This window comes from Scyliorhinus torazame, chromosome 4 (genome assembly GCF_047496885.1).
Source record: "Scyliorhinus torazame isolate Kashiwa2021f chromosome 4, sScyTor2.1, whole genome shotgun sequence".
NCBI classification, from domain to species: Eukaryota; Metazoa; Chordata; class Chondrichthyes; order Carcharhiniformes; family Scyliorhinidae; genus Scyliorhinus; species Scyliorhinus torazame.
In genome coordinates this window covers 310,680,213-310,697,343 of record NC_092710.1, presented here as the reverse complement: position 1 = coordinate 310,697,343, position 17,131 = coordinate 310,680,213, and the positions used below count along the sequence as shown (strand labels likewise).

Here is a 17,131-nt window from a genome sequence, read left to right as displayed (position 1 = left end):
TTTTCCCCAATTCAGGGTCAATTTAACATGACCAATCCACCTACACTGCAGATCTTTGGGTTGTGGGGGTGAAAACCACGTTGACTCAGGGAGAACGTGCAAACTCCACACGGACAGTGACCCGGGGCTGGGATCAAACCCGGGTCCTCGGCGCAGTGAGGCAGCAGTGCTAACCACTGCGCCACCCCACATCTTTTAAATGTAACCCTGTAGAGATCATAGTGAGAGATTGGCAATATTGCATGGGGTCTTGACAGATGATGATGGGATTTCAGGTACTCAGGGCTGCCGCTTGTTATAATTTAGACAGTGTGTTCATTCAAAACAGTGCTACTCAGCTGGCAGACCCCAGTTATGTTGCTATGCTGCTTGGATTTAATCCAAAATGTGTTTGCTTGCTGGGAGTGGGGGCTTAACTTTTAATATTATGAAGGATTAAAAACATTATTGAGCCAGTAACAAGCTGCCAGGAAGGTCAGTGTATTCTAACTACATAAGGCTCTCTACCCAGAGGTGACCTCACACGTCTTCACTTTTTTCAGTAGATAAATCATTCCCTGACTTCAAAGTTATATTGCCACTTTCATGTTGATGTGTAGCCAACACTCACTAATTCTATTATGGGAGTACCACACAGACTACAACCGTTCAAGGAAAAGGCTTCACCGCACCTTTTTCTCAGAGAATCAGGGGTGGGCCATTAATGTGGCTTTGTCAGCATTGCACATATTCCAAGAACAACAAAGGGAAAAGATTTACATAGACCAGAATTGGCTTTCATTAGAGGGAAACCTGTAATGGCCATGCTCACTAAATGTATCACTTCAATTTGTTCACACATCCACTGGTAATGCAGGCTGCAGGCAAGCCTGCCTGCATCATCCAGATGAGAAGAAAGGCCCATCGCAAGTTGGCACATGGCTATGAGGAGCAAGGGTTTGAGCAGCAAAAGGCAGCGGGGTCTCTAAAAGGTCAAGATGCTGGTTAACATGGACCACTGCAATGGCGAGCATTGGCCCAGTCATGGGTCTAGTGCAGGCGGTGCTCTTATCTAGAGATGAACGAAAGGCAATGCTGCAGGTTTTCTGATATGTCCCAGAATGTGATTTGTGCACATCGGTGAGCTTCTCTAGTTTGAGCTGTGGCTGTAAGGACTCTGGCAGAGTTCCTGGCACGCTATGAGTTAATGTCTGTCCTTTAAAACGTCAGGACCTTTGTCCCTAGGAGCGAATGCCAGGACGGGTAACCTCCTGCTCGCCCCTCATGAAACTTGGCCAGTTCCGCACTAATAATTCCTCATAATTAATGAGCTGAAAAGCAGAAGACCGTGTACCTGCCCCGTTGTCCAACAGGAATCACTCCGACTTTCACACCACCACTGGTTTCTCCAGAATGGAAACTTCTGCCCAATAGCTCCAAAGCTATTGAAACAACGGAAATATGGCATGGAAAGGAACAGGTTAGAAGATGAATGATCTTGGTTTCTAGGCTAGACAGATGTACCAGAGCTGACTGTGATTACCGTTAAAAGGCAATGGGTAACTTTTCAAAATTCTTCCTGTCCTATCAAATAGGTCAGAAATAAAATCATGATGTGGTAGATTGTAAATGGTTAGTGGAATTAATGGCCTTGATGCTTCCATTGGAGCTTTACTCGGATGCAGCAGCTAAGTCTAAATACTTGAGTGTGAAATGGTGGAGATGGGTGGCGTAGGGATCATGTTATTGGACTAGTAATTCAGAAACCCAGACGAATTGTCTGGAAACCCAGATGAATTCTCTAGGGACCAGGGTTCATTATTCGATCCAGAACCTTCCAGGCGGTGCAGCTCAGATGGCAGTATGAAGTCACATCACTGGTCCATATGAAGTCATATCGCTGGTACTTGCATCATCTGGAGACAGGGATGTGTAGAGCAGTGAACGTTTCTGTTGTTCTGGACTCATGCTTACAATGAAATGGTACAAATTACACTGATGTGAGTATGACAGGGTTTTACAAAATAAGCCACATTACAATGAGAAAAAAATAGACTGGAGAACAGTCTCGAGGGATTCCTATGCTACCTGAGGCCCACTCCATTTGAGTACATAATCCAAGCTGACACTTGGACGTAGAACGGTGGGAGTGCTGCATCGAAAGGTGCCACCTTCCACTGAGATGATAAGACAAGGCTCTGTTTGCCTGTTCATGTGAATATAAAAGATCCCATGGCACTTTTCTGAAGAGGAGCAGTGATTCTTCCCAGTGTCTTGACCCAACACCACATAAAACTGGTCATTCACTTGAATGCTGTTTCTGGGACTTCAACTGTGTGTTATTAGCTGCAGGCGTTGTCAACATAACAACAGTGTCCACATTTGCTAAAGGTAACTCACTGGCTGAAAAACATTTGACAGCAACTCCTTGCATTAAATAACAGGTTGAAGACAGGAAACATCCTGAAGCACCTCTCAAGAGCACTCCAATCTACTTAGCACTGTTGCAAGGCCACATCTCCCCCATTACATGTGCTATTCAATCTTGGCAGCTACTTGACAACCAACCCATTGTTCCACACTATGACATATTTCCCTCTCTCTTTGCAGGACAAGGTGGCACACAGCCAGAGGCAGCAGGATCTAACCGCCAGGGAATGGGCATAGCTGCACGTCCCCTCCTCCCGCCCTGTCCCCCCCTCTCCCCAACTACCCCCACCACCACCACCCACCCAACCAGGCATTGGCACAAGAAGCTAATGATGAAACAGAAAGGTAAAGCTTGATTTCTCACTCCAGCCATCGGCTAAGGTACCAACAGTGGTTTGGAGGATAGCATATAGAGAGATCTGGATTTGCTGAGATTGCAGGCATGAGTGGCTGGCAGCCAGAGCAGGGAGAGTGGTTAGCACCAATGCCAGTCCCCCACTAGGGGGGGGGGGAGGGGCGGCTGCACACAAATACTGATTAAAAAATACTTCCCCCACCACCCTGTCTTCGGTCCCCTTCAACACTGCGTGATCAGCTCCATTCAACCAACCTCAAATATCAGTTCATCTTGAAATGACTGCAAAATAAGTTCTCACCATAAAATCAAAGCATTTTCAAAGGTAGCAGACTATCTTTCCTCTCCACTTGTCGGATAACTGAACAATCTATCACCTGAATAAAACTGTATCATTAGCTATTTCTTTTGATGACCCCAATTGAAAAGTTAAATTGATGGCTTCCTTCGACTCAGAACTCACCTGCAGCTCCGTTTGCATTTCCAACCACCACCAAAGCACTGACAGATCTCTTCCTGCCTTCTTTTGCGGTCATGTTGAAGACACTTTTAACCTGTCAGATAAAGAATAGAGCTGGTTAAATCTTGGGAATTTGGAAACAAAATATTTCTATTCTAAAACCAAACTAGATTCAAATGAGATGCTACAATATCAGAGAACATCTGATCACAGGCTTCATCTGGCACCCTTTCTGTCTTGCATCCGCTCAGAGTGTGACAAAGAGATGTTACCGCGTACAAACCTATTACAGCGATATTCGAAGGATTACCGAGGGAGTTTTAGCAAAACAGGAGATGCACAAGTTCCACCTGAAGAGGCACGTGTCCAAAAACAGGTCATGACTGACTTAGGACAGATTCATCAGAACTGTTAGCCATCGGCAAAGACCGGGAGACGAAGAAATGGGGTTAATTTATGTACCATACAGCTTTTAATATAGCTAAATATCGTAGGGTGCTTCGCAGATTTGCCACAAAATTTGCCACTGAGCCAATCAAGAAATATCAGGACAGGAGACCAAAAACTTGTTCACTGAAATAGATTTTAAGGAGCATCTTAAAGAAGGAGAGGAAGACCAGAGAATGAAAGTCTCAAGTCATGGTACAGCGATTAATATTAAGAACGTAAAGAAGTCTTCGACCAAGCTTTCTCTATCATTGTCCACACATAAAGACATAGAAAATAGAAGCAGGAGGAGGCCATTCGGCCCTTCGAGCCTGCTCCGCCATTCATTATGATCACGATGATCATCCAATACAATACCCTGATTCCACCTTCCCTCCCCATATACCTTGATCCCTTTAGCCTCAAGAGCGATATCCAATTCCTTTTGAAATTACACATGTTTTGGCCTCAGCTACTTTCTTGGTAGTGAATACCACAGATTCATCAATCTCTGGGTGAAGAAATGTCTCCTCATCTCAGTTCTGAAAGGTTCACCACTTGTCCTCAAACTATGAACGCTAATTCTGGACTCCCCCACCAGCGGGAACATTCTTTCGGAATCTCACTATGAAGGCCAACATACCATTTACCCGCTTTACTGCCTGTTGTACCTATGCGCTTACTTTCAGTGACTGATGCACGAGGACACCAAGGTCTTTCTGAGTATCCACCTCTCTCAATTTACACCTATTCAAATAATAATCTGCCTTCCTTTTTTGCTACCGAAGTGGATAACTTCACGTTTGTCCACTTTATATTGTACCTGCCGTGCATGTGTCCACTCACTCAGCCTGCCCAAACCTCGCTGAAATATCTCTGCATCCTCCTCACAGCTCACCCTCCCACCCAACTTTGTATCATCTGCAAATTTGGAAATCATACATTTAGTTCCCTTGTTCAAATCATTAACATATAATGTGAACAGTTGGGATCCTAGCACAGATTCCTGCGGTACCTCACTAATCACTGCCTGCCAATCAGAAAAAGACCCATTTATTCCAACTTTTGCTTCTCATCTGCTAACCAACTTTTTATCCATCTTAAGACACTACCCGTAATCCCATGCGCTTAAACTTTACATATTAATCTGCTTTGTGAGGCCTGGTCGAAAGCTTTCTGAAAGTCTAAATAAACCACATTCACCGGTTCTCCCTGGTCAACTCTACTAGTTACACCTTCAAAGAATTCGAGTAAATGTGTCAAGCATGATTTTCCGTTCGTAAATCCATGCTGATTTTGTCGGATTACACCACTGCTTTCCAAATTCTGTGCTATCAAATCCTTGATAATGGACTCCAGCAACTTCCCTACTACTGACATAAGGCTCACTGGTCTATCGTTCCCTGTTTTCTCTCTTCCTCCCTTTTTGAATAGCAGGGTTACATTCACTACCTTCCAATCAACAAGAACCATTCCAGAGTCCAAAGAATTTTGGAAAATGACCACACAAAACAAACTAACTTGGAGAAAAGATATCTCACTCTAAATACCTGCTCTCCGCTTATGTTTACCCTCAAGGTAAACTAACATATTAGTCTGAAGCTAACAAAGTTATAGCGGACGATTCTCCAGACCGACAAAGATGCCACTATGTCAGGGATAAAAAGGAGAATCCTAATGTGGCAGGTGTAAATCATTGCGTAATGCTCCTGGTCCGCTGGAGCAGACGGAATCTGGTTCGCACCTCACTGGCGTGAGCCAAATTAACATATATAAATCAGCATTTAAATATAGTGGGCCAGTTTCAAACAGTTTCCCTGCTCCTAGTATCCACCCGCGCCCCCACCCCCCTTCCACTCGATGCAGCGCAAGGCCGGCAGGAATCGTTAATGGTCACCATCACCAGAGACCAGGCATGATGACCAGGAGGCTTTGGGGGACACTGGTGGTCGGGGACATGGGTTGCCAGGTTGGCACCGGGGGGAGGGGTGGGGGGTGGTAAGGGTTAGGGTTTATGGGTTCATTTGGCAACCCTATAGCAGGGTGTCATCCACCTGGGGGAGGAGGGGGGGGGGGGGGGGGAAGAGGAAAGAAGGTCTGAAGGGAGACAGTGGGATCCTATGTTGGGGACAGGGGAGAGAGAGGAGGGGATTGATGCCAGCAAGGATGATAGGGGGCAATGAAGACACAATGTCAGAGAAATTTGGGGGCGGGGCCCTTATCGCCCACTTTGAGATCAGGGCACTCTTTAAAAATGCCGCCCTGATCTCTGTGAAGCCAGGCGTGCTGGTGTGTTTAGGCCCCGCCATTCTCAGTGCTATTGCAAATCATGCCCCCTTCCTAAAGAATGACTAAGATTGCAATGCGAACCCCCAATGGAACAGCCAACGTGATTGGCACTCATTTTCTCACCCAAGATTAGACGTTGTAATTGTTTGGGAGAATTCCGCCTATAGTTGAATTTAAGCGTATCTGCACAAGCATATGAAAGGTAAACTTTCATAGTTGCTAAGAAATACCGATGCCCAGTTGCAATACATGGACTAATTCAAAGTTAAGTGGTTTTCTTTTAACCCAAACTTTCAAAGAGTGATAATCACCATGCTCCTACTTAGGAGGGAATGGCACATTTCTCGCCCGACCTCTTGACTCGGGCCTGGTGAGGAAAGTGCAATGCAGCAGGATTCCTTCAAACAAATGCAGGAGCACCATTAGGGAATTGAGGCTACAACCCCTTTTTGCAGCACGAGCTACCACACGGCAGGTGAGATTAAAAGTCCCAGCCACTTTGAGAAAACAAGCTAAGTGTGTAAGTGGTTCAGGTGGGTTAGTTGGTGGGGGAGGGGGTTGTTGGCAGGGTGGATTTGTGGGAGTCAGCTGTCAGCAGAGGTGGTAGCTGGGAGTGGGAAGAATCAGAAGGAGTTGCAGGGGCATTGGTGACGGTGGGTGGGGGTTGTGGTTTGATGGGATGTGGGGGGGGGGAAGGCGGGGTGTAGACGGGACAGTAGTTTGGGGGTCCCAAGTACCCAGGAGTGAGAAGTGGTTTTAATTCACTAACCTTTCCTGGGTAACCGTGCAGAAGTGGTTTTAATTCGCTAACATTTCCTGGTTAACTATGCAGAAGTGGTTTTAATTCGCTAACCTTTCTTGGTTAACCGTGCTGCTAATTCGCTAACCTTTCCTGGTTAACCGTGCTGCTAATTCTCTAACCTTTCCTGGGTAACCGTGCTGCTAATTCCCTAACCTTTCCTGGGTAACCGTGCTGCTAATTCTCTAACCTTTCCTGGGTAACCGTGCTGCTAATTCTCTAACCTTTCCTGGTTAACCGTGCTGCTAATTCTCTAACCTTTCCTGGGTAACCGTGCTGCTAATTCCCTAACCTTTCCTGGGTAACCGTGCTGCTAATTCTCTAACCTTTCCTGGGTAGCCATGCTGCTAATTCTCTAACCTTCCCTGGATAAACGTGCTGCTAATTCCCTAACCTTTCCTGGATAACCGTGCTGCTAATTCCCTAACCTTTCCTGGGTAACCGTGCTGCTAATTCTCTAACCTTTCCTGGGTAACCGTGCTGCTAATTCCCTAACCTTTCCTGGGTAACCGTGCTGCTAATTGTCTAACCTTTCCTGGGTGACCGTGCTGCTAATTCTCTAACCTTTCCTGGGTAACCGTGCTGCTAATTCCCTAACCTTTCCTGGGTAACCGTGCTTCTAATTCTCTAACCTTTCCTGGGTAACCGTGCTGCTAATTCCCTAACCTTTCCCGGGTAACCATGCTGCTAATTCTCTAACCTTTCCTGGGTAGCCATGCTGCTAATTCTCTAACCTTCCCTGGATAAACGTGCTGCTAATTCCCTAACCTTTCCTGGGTAGCCATGCTGCTAATTCTCTAACCTTCCCTGGATAAACGTGCTGCTAATTCCCTAACCTTTCCTGGATAACCGTGCTGCTAATTCTCTAACCTTCCCTGGGTAACCGTGCTGCTAATTCTCTAACCTTTCCTGGGTAACCATACTGCTAATTCTCTAACCTTTCCTGGGTAACCGTGCTGCTAATTCCCTAACCTTTCCTGGGTAACCGTGCTGCTAATTCTCTAACCTTTCCTGGATAACCGTGCTGCTAATTCTCTAACCTTCCCTGGGTAACCGTGCTGCTAATTCCCGAACCTTTCCCGGGTAACCATGCTGCTAATTCTCTAACCTTTCCCGGGTAACCGTGCTGCTAATTCTCTAACCTTTCCCAGACAACCGTGCTGCTAATTCTCTAACCTCTTCTGGGTAACCATGCTGCTAATTCTCTAACCTATTCTGGGTAACCGTGCTGCTAATTCTCTAACCTTTCCTGGACAACGGTGCTGCTAATTCCCTAACCTTTCACGGACAACCGTGCTGCTAATTCTCTAACCTCTTCTGGGTAACCGTGCTGCTAATTCTCTAACCTATTCTGGGTAACCGTGCTGCTAATTCTCTAACCTTTCCTGGGTAACTGTGCTGCTAATTCTCTAACCTTTCCTGGACAACCGTGCTGCTAATTCTCTAACCTTTCCTGGGTAACCGTGCTGCTAATTCCCGAACCTTTCCCGGACAACCGTGCTGCTAATTCTCTAACCTTTCCTGGGTAACCGTGCTGCTAATTCTCTAACCTTTCCTGGGTAACCGTGCTGCTAATTCTCTAACCTTTCCTGGGTAACCGTGCTGCTAATTCTCTAACCTATTCTGGGTAACCGTGCTGCTAATTCTCTAACCTTTCCTGGGTAATTGTGCTGCTAATTCTCTAACCTTTCCTGGGTAGCCATGCTGCTAATTCTCTAACCTATTCTGGGTAACCGTGCTGCTAATTCTCTAACCTTTCCTGGACAACCGTGCTGCTAATTCTCTAACCTTCCCTGGATAAACGTGCTGCTAATTCCCTAACCTTTCCTGGGTAGCCATGCTGCTAATTCTCTAACCTTCCCTGGATAAACGTGCTGCTAATTCCCTAACCTTTCCTGGATAACCGTGCTGCTAATTCTCTAACCTTCCCTGGGTAACCGTGCTGCTAATTCTCTAACCTTTCCTGGGTAACCATACTGCTAATTCTCTAACCTTTCCTGGGTAACCGTGCTGCTAATTCCCTAACCTTTCCTGGGTAACCGTGCTGCTAATTCTCTAACCTTTCCTGGATAACCGTGCTGCTAATTCTCTAACCTTCCCTGGGTAACCGTGCTGCTAATTCCCGAACCTTTCCCGGGTAACCATGCTGCTAATTCTCTAACCTTTCCCGGGTAACCGTGCTGCTAATTCTCTAACCTTTCCCAGACAACCGTGCTGCTAATTCTCTAACCTCTTCTGGGTAACCATGCTGCTAATTCTCTAACCTATTCTGGGTAACCGTGCTGCTAATTCTCTAACCTTTCCTGGACAACCGTGCTGCTAATTCCCTAACCTTTCACGGACAACCGTGCTGCTAATTCTCTAACCTCTTCTGGGTAACCGTGCTGCTAATTCTCTAACCTATTCTGGGTAACCGTGCTGCTAATTCTCTAACCTTTCCTGGGTAACTGTGCTGCTAATTCTCTAACCTTTCCTGGACAACCGTGCTGCTAATTCTCTAACCTTTCCTGGGTAACCGTGCTGCTAATTCCCGAACCTTTCCCGGACAACCGTGCTGCTAATTCTCTAACCTTTCCTGGGTAACCGTGCTGCTAATTCTCTAACCTTTCCTGGGTAACCGTGCTGCTAATTCTCTAACCTTTCCTGGGTAACCGTGCTGCTAATTCTCTAACCTATTCTGGGTAACCGTGCTGCTAATTCTCTAACCTTTCCTGGGTAATTGTGCTGCTAATTCTCTAACCTTTCCTGGGTAGCCATGCTGCTAATTCTCTAACCTATTCTGGGTAACCGTGCTGCTAATTCTCTAACCTTTCCTGAACAACCGTGCTGCTAATTCTCTAACCTTTCCTGGACAACCGTGCTGCTAATTCTCTCACCTCTTTTGGGTAACCATGCTGCTAATTCTCTAACCTCTTTTGGGTAACCGTGCTGCTAATTCTCTAACCTCTTTTGGGTAACCATGCTGCTAAAGCCATTGAAACCATCTCCATAGTCTCCAATTTCACTCATCGGATGGCTTTCAGTGAAGGGTAATTGCCCACTGGAAGTTTGTACTTTCCAGCGTCTGCAGCATTTTGCTTTTTTTCTGTTCTCATGTAGGCTGTATTAAGATTCATTAACTTCCATGAACTGTAAAATGAAAGAAAATGCAAATGAATACATCTTGAATTTGAGCTGGAGGAAATATGAGCCGAGATTTTCTGCAGGAGTGAAAGTTACAAATGTAAATAGGATGATTTGCATCTGCCCAATGTGACCCAGATTAATTTGAATAATTGGGATAAAATCTGAGCATCAGAACTGCCAGGAGAGTAGGAGCGCACCCTTTGGGGGAGGGAGCAGAGACTAGAGCACTGCTGTAGGATTTAAAAAGCTACAGCAGCTTTGAGGCAGCAATGTGCCAAAATAGCTGGGAATTAGGCACACACAAAGCTGTCATTTTAAAAACGTGGGATCTTCAGAAGAGCAGGGGTCCCCAACTTGTCTGATGGAGTTCCTAAAGTGGTGTTGGGTGAAGTAAGGCAGAGGAGGAAGGCCTTGTTTGGCAATTCAGCGCCCACGGAGAGCTGTGTAACAAGGTACTACATCAATGCCAACATGTGCCACACAGCATCCCTGCACTGGAAAAAGCGGAATGTTCTTTCTAGACTGGGCAAGGCAAGAGCAAAACCATCCAAAAACGTCTTCAGCAAAAATGCCGTTTTTCACGGCATTCCATTGCTCAATGTTTTAAGTGCTTATGGTCAAAGTTCAGGAGGCTGCCAAATACCCTTCAAAGCCCAGCCCTCGATTGCAAGTGTTGTCTTCCTCACAGCCTTGCATGTAATTGAATCACTAAAATATTTAAAAAGAATCTAATTGAAGGCAGCTGTTATTAAATCTATAAATGACAGTGGGCTGACATTTGGCTTTTGTACCCAGAGAAGTTCTCACTTTTTTTACATGTCAATCTGATGTTTTTGCAACCATGAGACGAGCCCAGCTCCGAGGTCACTATTCGAATGCAGCAGCTCATTCGTTCTAAGCCACTCAGGTAGCACCAAGAGAAAGCACAAGGCTGAGTTTGAGGGATGAAAAATCATTCAGGCACCCTGGGGAAATCACAGTAGTTAAGAAGCAATAGGTACATTCAGCAATGCTTTCATTACAATACAGTGTATGCAGACCTTGCCCGCGGCAAGGTTTCAATATAATTTTTGTCAAGTGCCATGAATAGCAGCTGTGAGAGTTGATGCATATGGAGTAGATGAAAGCATATTAATGGTGGGAGAGGGCAAGATGTGCATCGGGCTGGTAATGCAGATGTGGCATTTTGTGTATTAGTTTGTGTTTGACAAAACAGTGAGGAGGCTGCAGGAAGACAAGCTGGTTGGTGGAATAGCATATTGGCAGAATATTTAATTGGATTTGAATAAGTGTGATGTAATACATTCTGTAAGAGAAAAACAAAGAAGCGGAGTATATACTCAATGGCAAGATACTGAAGGGTGTGAAGGGCGAACAGGGGACCTAGGGGAGTAGAAGCTGCCTGCTTGACTGAGTGAACGGGACACAGAATGATTCCTGTGCCGGAACATGTAGACCCAATCAAACTAGTGAAAGACTATTTAATTTGGTTGGGGAGTCAATGACAATTAGTCATTAAGAGGGAGGAGTGACGTTAGGAGCAATACATTTTGTATGAAAAGGATTTTGGAGAAGAAAATTCGACCCTTTATCAAAGACAGCGGTTGAGGCAAATATTTCAACTTGAAGGGGAAGTTGAAAAAAAATATTTGAAATGAAATGAAAATCGCTGATTGTCACAGGCTTCAAACGAAGCAGAGGAAGAAACAAGGACTATCGGTTAGTTTTGGAAAGAGCTAACGCAGACGTTGTTACGTTTCCACCATCAACATGGTTAAATATTTTATGTACTTTGATGAGGTCCCTCCCGAACAGCTTTCTATTTAAATTTGAAATCAGTCTTGCTCCTGTTTTCTGCATCCATTCCCATATATATATATTATGATTTTTGTATTTAAAATAGAAATGCTGGTAACATTCAGCACGACAGGCATCTGCAAAGAGTAAAAAGTGGGCTTCGGGGCAATCACCTTTTGTTGGAACCAATTTGCCAGATGCATCCTTTGTGTTGCCAAAACTTTCAGTTTTAATCTCAGATTTCCAGCATCTGCAGTATTTTGCTTCGCTTCTGTATTCCAAGTTTTAAAACATTTTATGAAACCGCTGTCCTGGTGATTGCACAGATTTTTTTAAAAAATTGCCAGCATTGCCCATTTAAGAGTGGATCTGGAGTCACACGTAGGCCAGATCAAGCAAGCATGATGTGGAGATGCCGGCGTTTGGCTGGGGTGGGCACAGTAAGAAGTCTTACAACACCACGTTAAAGTCCAACAGGTTTGTTTGTATTCACTAGCTTTCGGAGCACAGCTCCTTCATCGGGCGAGTGAGGAGGTAATTTACACAAACACAGCATATAAAGACAAAGCACGTGATGCAAGATGATACTTTGAATGCAAGTCTTTGAAGGTAATTAAGTCTTTACAGGTCCAGACAGTGCGGCTGGAGTGAGGGATAATCACAGGTTAAAAGAGGTGTGAATTGTCTCAAGCCAGGATAGTTACATAGAACATAGAACGAGACAGCGCAGTACAGGCCCTTCGGCCCACGATGTTGCACCGAAACAAAAGCCATCTAACCTACACTATGCCATTATCATCCATATGTTTATCCAATAAACTTTTAAATGCCCACAATGTTGGCGAGTTCACTACTGTTGCAGGTAGGGCATTCCACGGCCTCACTACTCTTTGCGTAAAGAACCTACCTCTGACCTCTGTCCTATATCTATTACCCCTCAGTTTAAAGCTATGTCCCCTCGTGCCAGCCATTTCCATCCGCGGGAGAAGGCTCTCACAGTCCACCCTATCTAACCCCCTGATCATTTTGTATGCCTCTATTAAGTCTCCTCTTAACCTTCTTCTCTCCAACGAAAACAACCTCAAGTCCATCAGCCTTTCCTCATAAGATTTTCCCTCCATACCAGGCAACATCCTGGTAAATCTCCTCTGCACCCGCTCCAAAGCCTCCACGTCCTTCCAAAGCCTCCACGTCCTTCCTATAATGCGGTGACCAGAACTGTACGCAATACTCCAAATGCAGCCGTACCAGAGTTTTGTACAGCTGCAACATGACCTCCTGACTCCGGAACTCAATCCCTCTACCAATAAAGACCAACACTCCATAGGCCTTCTTCACAACCCTATCAACCTGGGTGGCAACTTTCAGGGATCTATGTACATGGACACCTAGATCCCTCTGCTCATCCGCACTTCCAAGAACTTTACCATTAGCCAAATATTCCGCATTCCTGTTATTCCTTCCAAAGTGAATCACCTCACACTTCTCTACATTAAACTCCATTTGCCACCTCTCAGCCCAGCTCTGCAGCTTATCTATATCCCTCTGTAACCTGCTACATCCTTCCACACTGTCGACAACACCACCGACTTTAGTATCGTCTGCAAATTTACTCACCCGCCCTTCTGCGCCTTCCTCTAGGTCATTGATAAAAATGACAAACAGCAACGGCCCCAGAACAGATCCTTGTGGTACTCCACTTGTAACTGAACTCCATTCTGAACATTTCCCATCAACCACCACCCTCTGTCTTCTTTCAGCTAGCCAATTTCTGATCCACATCTCTAAATCACCCTCAATCCCCAGCCTCCGTATTTTCTGCAATAGCCTACCGTGGGAACCTTATCAAACGCTTTACTGAAATCCTTATACACCACATCAACTGCTCTACCCTCGTCTACCTGTTCAGTCACCTTCTCAAAGAACTCGATAAGGTTTGTGTGGCATGACCTACCCTTCACAAAGCCATGCTGACTATCCCTGATCATATTATTCCTATCTAGATGATTATAAATCTTGTCTCTTATAATCCCCTCCAAGACTTTACCCACTACAGATGTGAGGCTCACCGGTCTATTGTTGCCGGGGTTGTCTCTGCTCCCCTTTTTGAACAAAGGGACCACATTTGCTATCCTCCAGTCCTCTGGCACTATTCCTGTAGCCAATGATGACATAAAAATCAAAGCCAAAGGTCCAGCAATCTCTTCCGTGGCCTCCCAGAGAATCCTAGGATAAATCCCATCAGGCCCCGGGGACTTATCTATTTTCAGCCTGTCCAGAATTGCCAACACCTCTTCCCTACGTACCTCAATGCCATCTATTCTAATAGCCTGGGTCTCAGCATTCTCCTCCACAACATTATCTTTTTCCTGAGTGAATACTGACGAAAAATATTCATTTAGTATCTCGCCTATCTCTTCAGACTCCACACACAACTTCCCATCCCTGTCCTTGACTGGTCCTCCTCTTTCCCTCGTCATTCGCTTATTCCTGACATACCTATAGAAAGCTTTTGGGTTTTCCTTGATCCTTCCTGCCAAATACTTCTCATGTCCCCTCCTTGCTCGTCTTAGCTCTCTCTTTAGATCCTTCCTCGCTACCTTGTAACGATCCATCGCCCCAACTGAAACTTCACACCTCATCTTCACATAGGCCTCCTTCTTCCTCTTAACAAGAGATTCCACTTCTTTGGTAAACCACGGTTCCCTCGCTCGACGCCTTCCTCCCTGCCTGACCGGTACATACTTACCAAGAACACGCAGTAGCTGAACTTGAACAAGCTCCACTTATCCAGTGTGCCCAACACTTGCAGCCTACTTCTCCACCTTATCCCCCCCAAGTCACGTCTAATGGCATCATAATTGCCCTTCCCCCAGCTATAACTCTTGCCCTACAGTGTATACTTATCCCTTTCCATCATTAACGTAAACGTCACCGAATTGTGGTCACTGTCCCCAAAGTGCTCTCCTACCTCCAAATCCAACACCTGGCCTGGTTCATTACCCAAAACCAAATCCAACGTGGCCTCACCTCTTGTTGGCCTGTCAACATATTGTGTCAGGAAACCCTCCTGCACACACTGTACAAAAAACGACCCATCTAATGTACTCGAACTATATCTTTTCCGGTCAATATTTGGAAAGTTAAAGTCTCCCATAATAACTACCCTGTTACTTTCACTCTTATCCAGGATCATCCTCGCCATCCTTTCCTCTTTGAGAAGTTGGTAGGATTTCACAAGCCCAGGCCAGATTGGGGGGGGTTAAGTGTAGTTAGGATGCACGACAACGCAGAATTATCGAGCAGAAACTGATAGCCAAGTTCCGCTTGCATGAGTACGGCCTCAATGTCTCACTACATTTAACTACATTTTTTCCCTGGAGTGTAAGAAGCTTAGGGATGATCATATAGAGGTCGATAAAATAATGAGGGGCAGAGATAAGGTAGACAGTCAACATCTTTTCCCAAAGGTAGAGGAATCAAGAACTAGAGGGCATAGGTTTAAGGTGAGATACAAAAGAGACCAGAAAGGAAACTATTTCACAGAGGGTGGTGAGCATCTGGAATGAGCTGCCAGAGGCAATGGTAGAGGCGGGTATAATTTTATCCTTTTAAAAAGGTTAGATAGTTACATGGGCAGGGTGGGTATAGAGGGATATGGGCCAAATGCGGGCAAGTGGGACTAGCTTAGTGATAGATACTGGGTGGCATGGACAAGCTGGGCTAAAGGGCCCTAAACAGCTATGACTGGCATTGTAAGACTTCTTACAGATCAGGTAAGGACACAGATTTCTTTCCCTAAAGGACATTGGTGAACCAGATACATTCTACAACAATGGTATCATGAACATGTTCATCATTAGAGTTTTAATTCCATATTTTTATTGCATTAAAATTTCATCATCTGCTGTGGTGGGATTTGAACCCGTGTCTCTGGATTACTAGTCCAGCGATGATGCAGTGGTATAGTCCAACAACTATACCACTACCCCACCGCTTCCCCATTAGTTTTAGTAAATTGCTTCATTGTACTGAGTAACATGTTGAATATATAGGAAACAAAATCTGTCAACTAAATTCTATTAACATAAATGTATGTCCCACACTTTTTGACTTGTGTTCAATTGAAACGCAACTGTTAATTACATAACTGAGCTGAATAATTTCTTTATTTAGAACATAGAACATTACAGCGCAGTACAGGCCCTTCGGCCCTCGATGTTGCGCCGACCTGTGAAACCACTCTAAAGCCCATCTACACTATTCCCTTATTGTCCATATGTCTATCCAATGACCATTTGAATGCCCTTCGTGTTGGCGAGTCCACTACTGTTGCAGGCAGGGTATTTCACGCCCTTACTACTCTGAGTAAACAACCTACCTCTGACATCTGTCCTATATCTATCTCCCCTCAATTTAAAGCTTTGTCCCCTCGTGCTAGACATCACCATCCGAGGAAAAAGGCTCTCACTGTCCACCCTATCTAATCCTCTGATCATCTTGTATGCCTCAATTAAGTCACCTCTTAACCTTCTTCTCTCTAACAAAAACAGCCTCAAGTCCCTCAGCCTTTCCTCATAAGATCTTCCCTCCATACCAGGCAACATCCTGGTAAATCTCCTCTGTACCCTTTCCAATGCTTCCACGTCCTTCCTATAATGCGGCGACCAGAATTGCACGCAATACTCCAAATGCGGCCGCACCAGAGTTTTGTACAGCTGCAACATGACCTCATGGCTCCGAAACTCAATCCCTCTACCAATAAAAGCTAACACACCGAACGCCTTCTTAACAACCCTCTCAACCTGGGTGGCAACTTTCATGGATCTATGTACATGGACACCGAGATCTCTCTGCTCATCCACACTGCCAAGAATCCTACCATTAGCCCAGTACTCTGTCTTCCTGTTATTCCTTACAAAATGAATCACCTCACACTTTTCTGCATTAAACTCCATTTGCCACCTCTCAGCCCAGCTCTGCAGCTTATTTATGTCCCTCTGTAACTTGTAAACATCCTTCCGCACTGTCCACAACTCCACCGACTTTAATGTCATCTGCAAATTTACTCACCCATCCTTCTCTGCCCTCCTCCAGGCCATTTATAAAAATGACAAACAGCAGTGGCCCCAAAACAGATCCTTGTGGTACACCACTAGTAACTGGACTCCAGTCTGAACATTTCTCATCAACCACCACCCTTTGTCTTCTTCCAGCTAGCCAATTTCTGATCCAAACTGCTAAATGACCCTGAATCCCATGCCTCCGTATTTTCTGCAGTACCCTACCGTGGGGAACCTTATCAAACGCTTTACTGAAATCCATATACACCACATCAACTGCTTTACCCTCATCCACCTGCTTGGTCACCTTCTCAAAGAACTCTAAGGTTGTGAGGCACGACCTGCCCTTCACAAAATCTATGCTCACACTTTCCAGAATTGCTAACACCTCCTCCTTATGAACCTCA

The 17,131-nt window shown here is 45.2% G+C and overlaps 1 protein-coding gene across 1 annotated transcript in view; it reads right to left on the bottom strand.

Annotated features, from left to right (window-relative positions):
* Positions 1-17,131, bottom strand: part of mrps5 (mitochondrial ribosomal protein S5) — a 201,901-nt gene that overhangs the window by 29,557 nt on the left and 155,213 nt on the right. Inside the window, exon 6 of the mRNA XM_072500060.1 lies at positions 3,228-3,318. Within this exon, the coding sequence (XP_072356161.1) occupies positions 3,228-3,318 (91 nt within the window). The remainder of the gene's footprint in view (positions 1-3,227; positions 3,319-17,131) is intronic.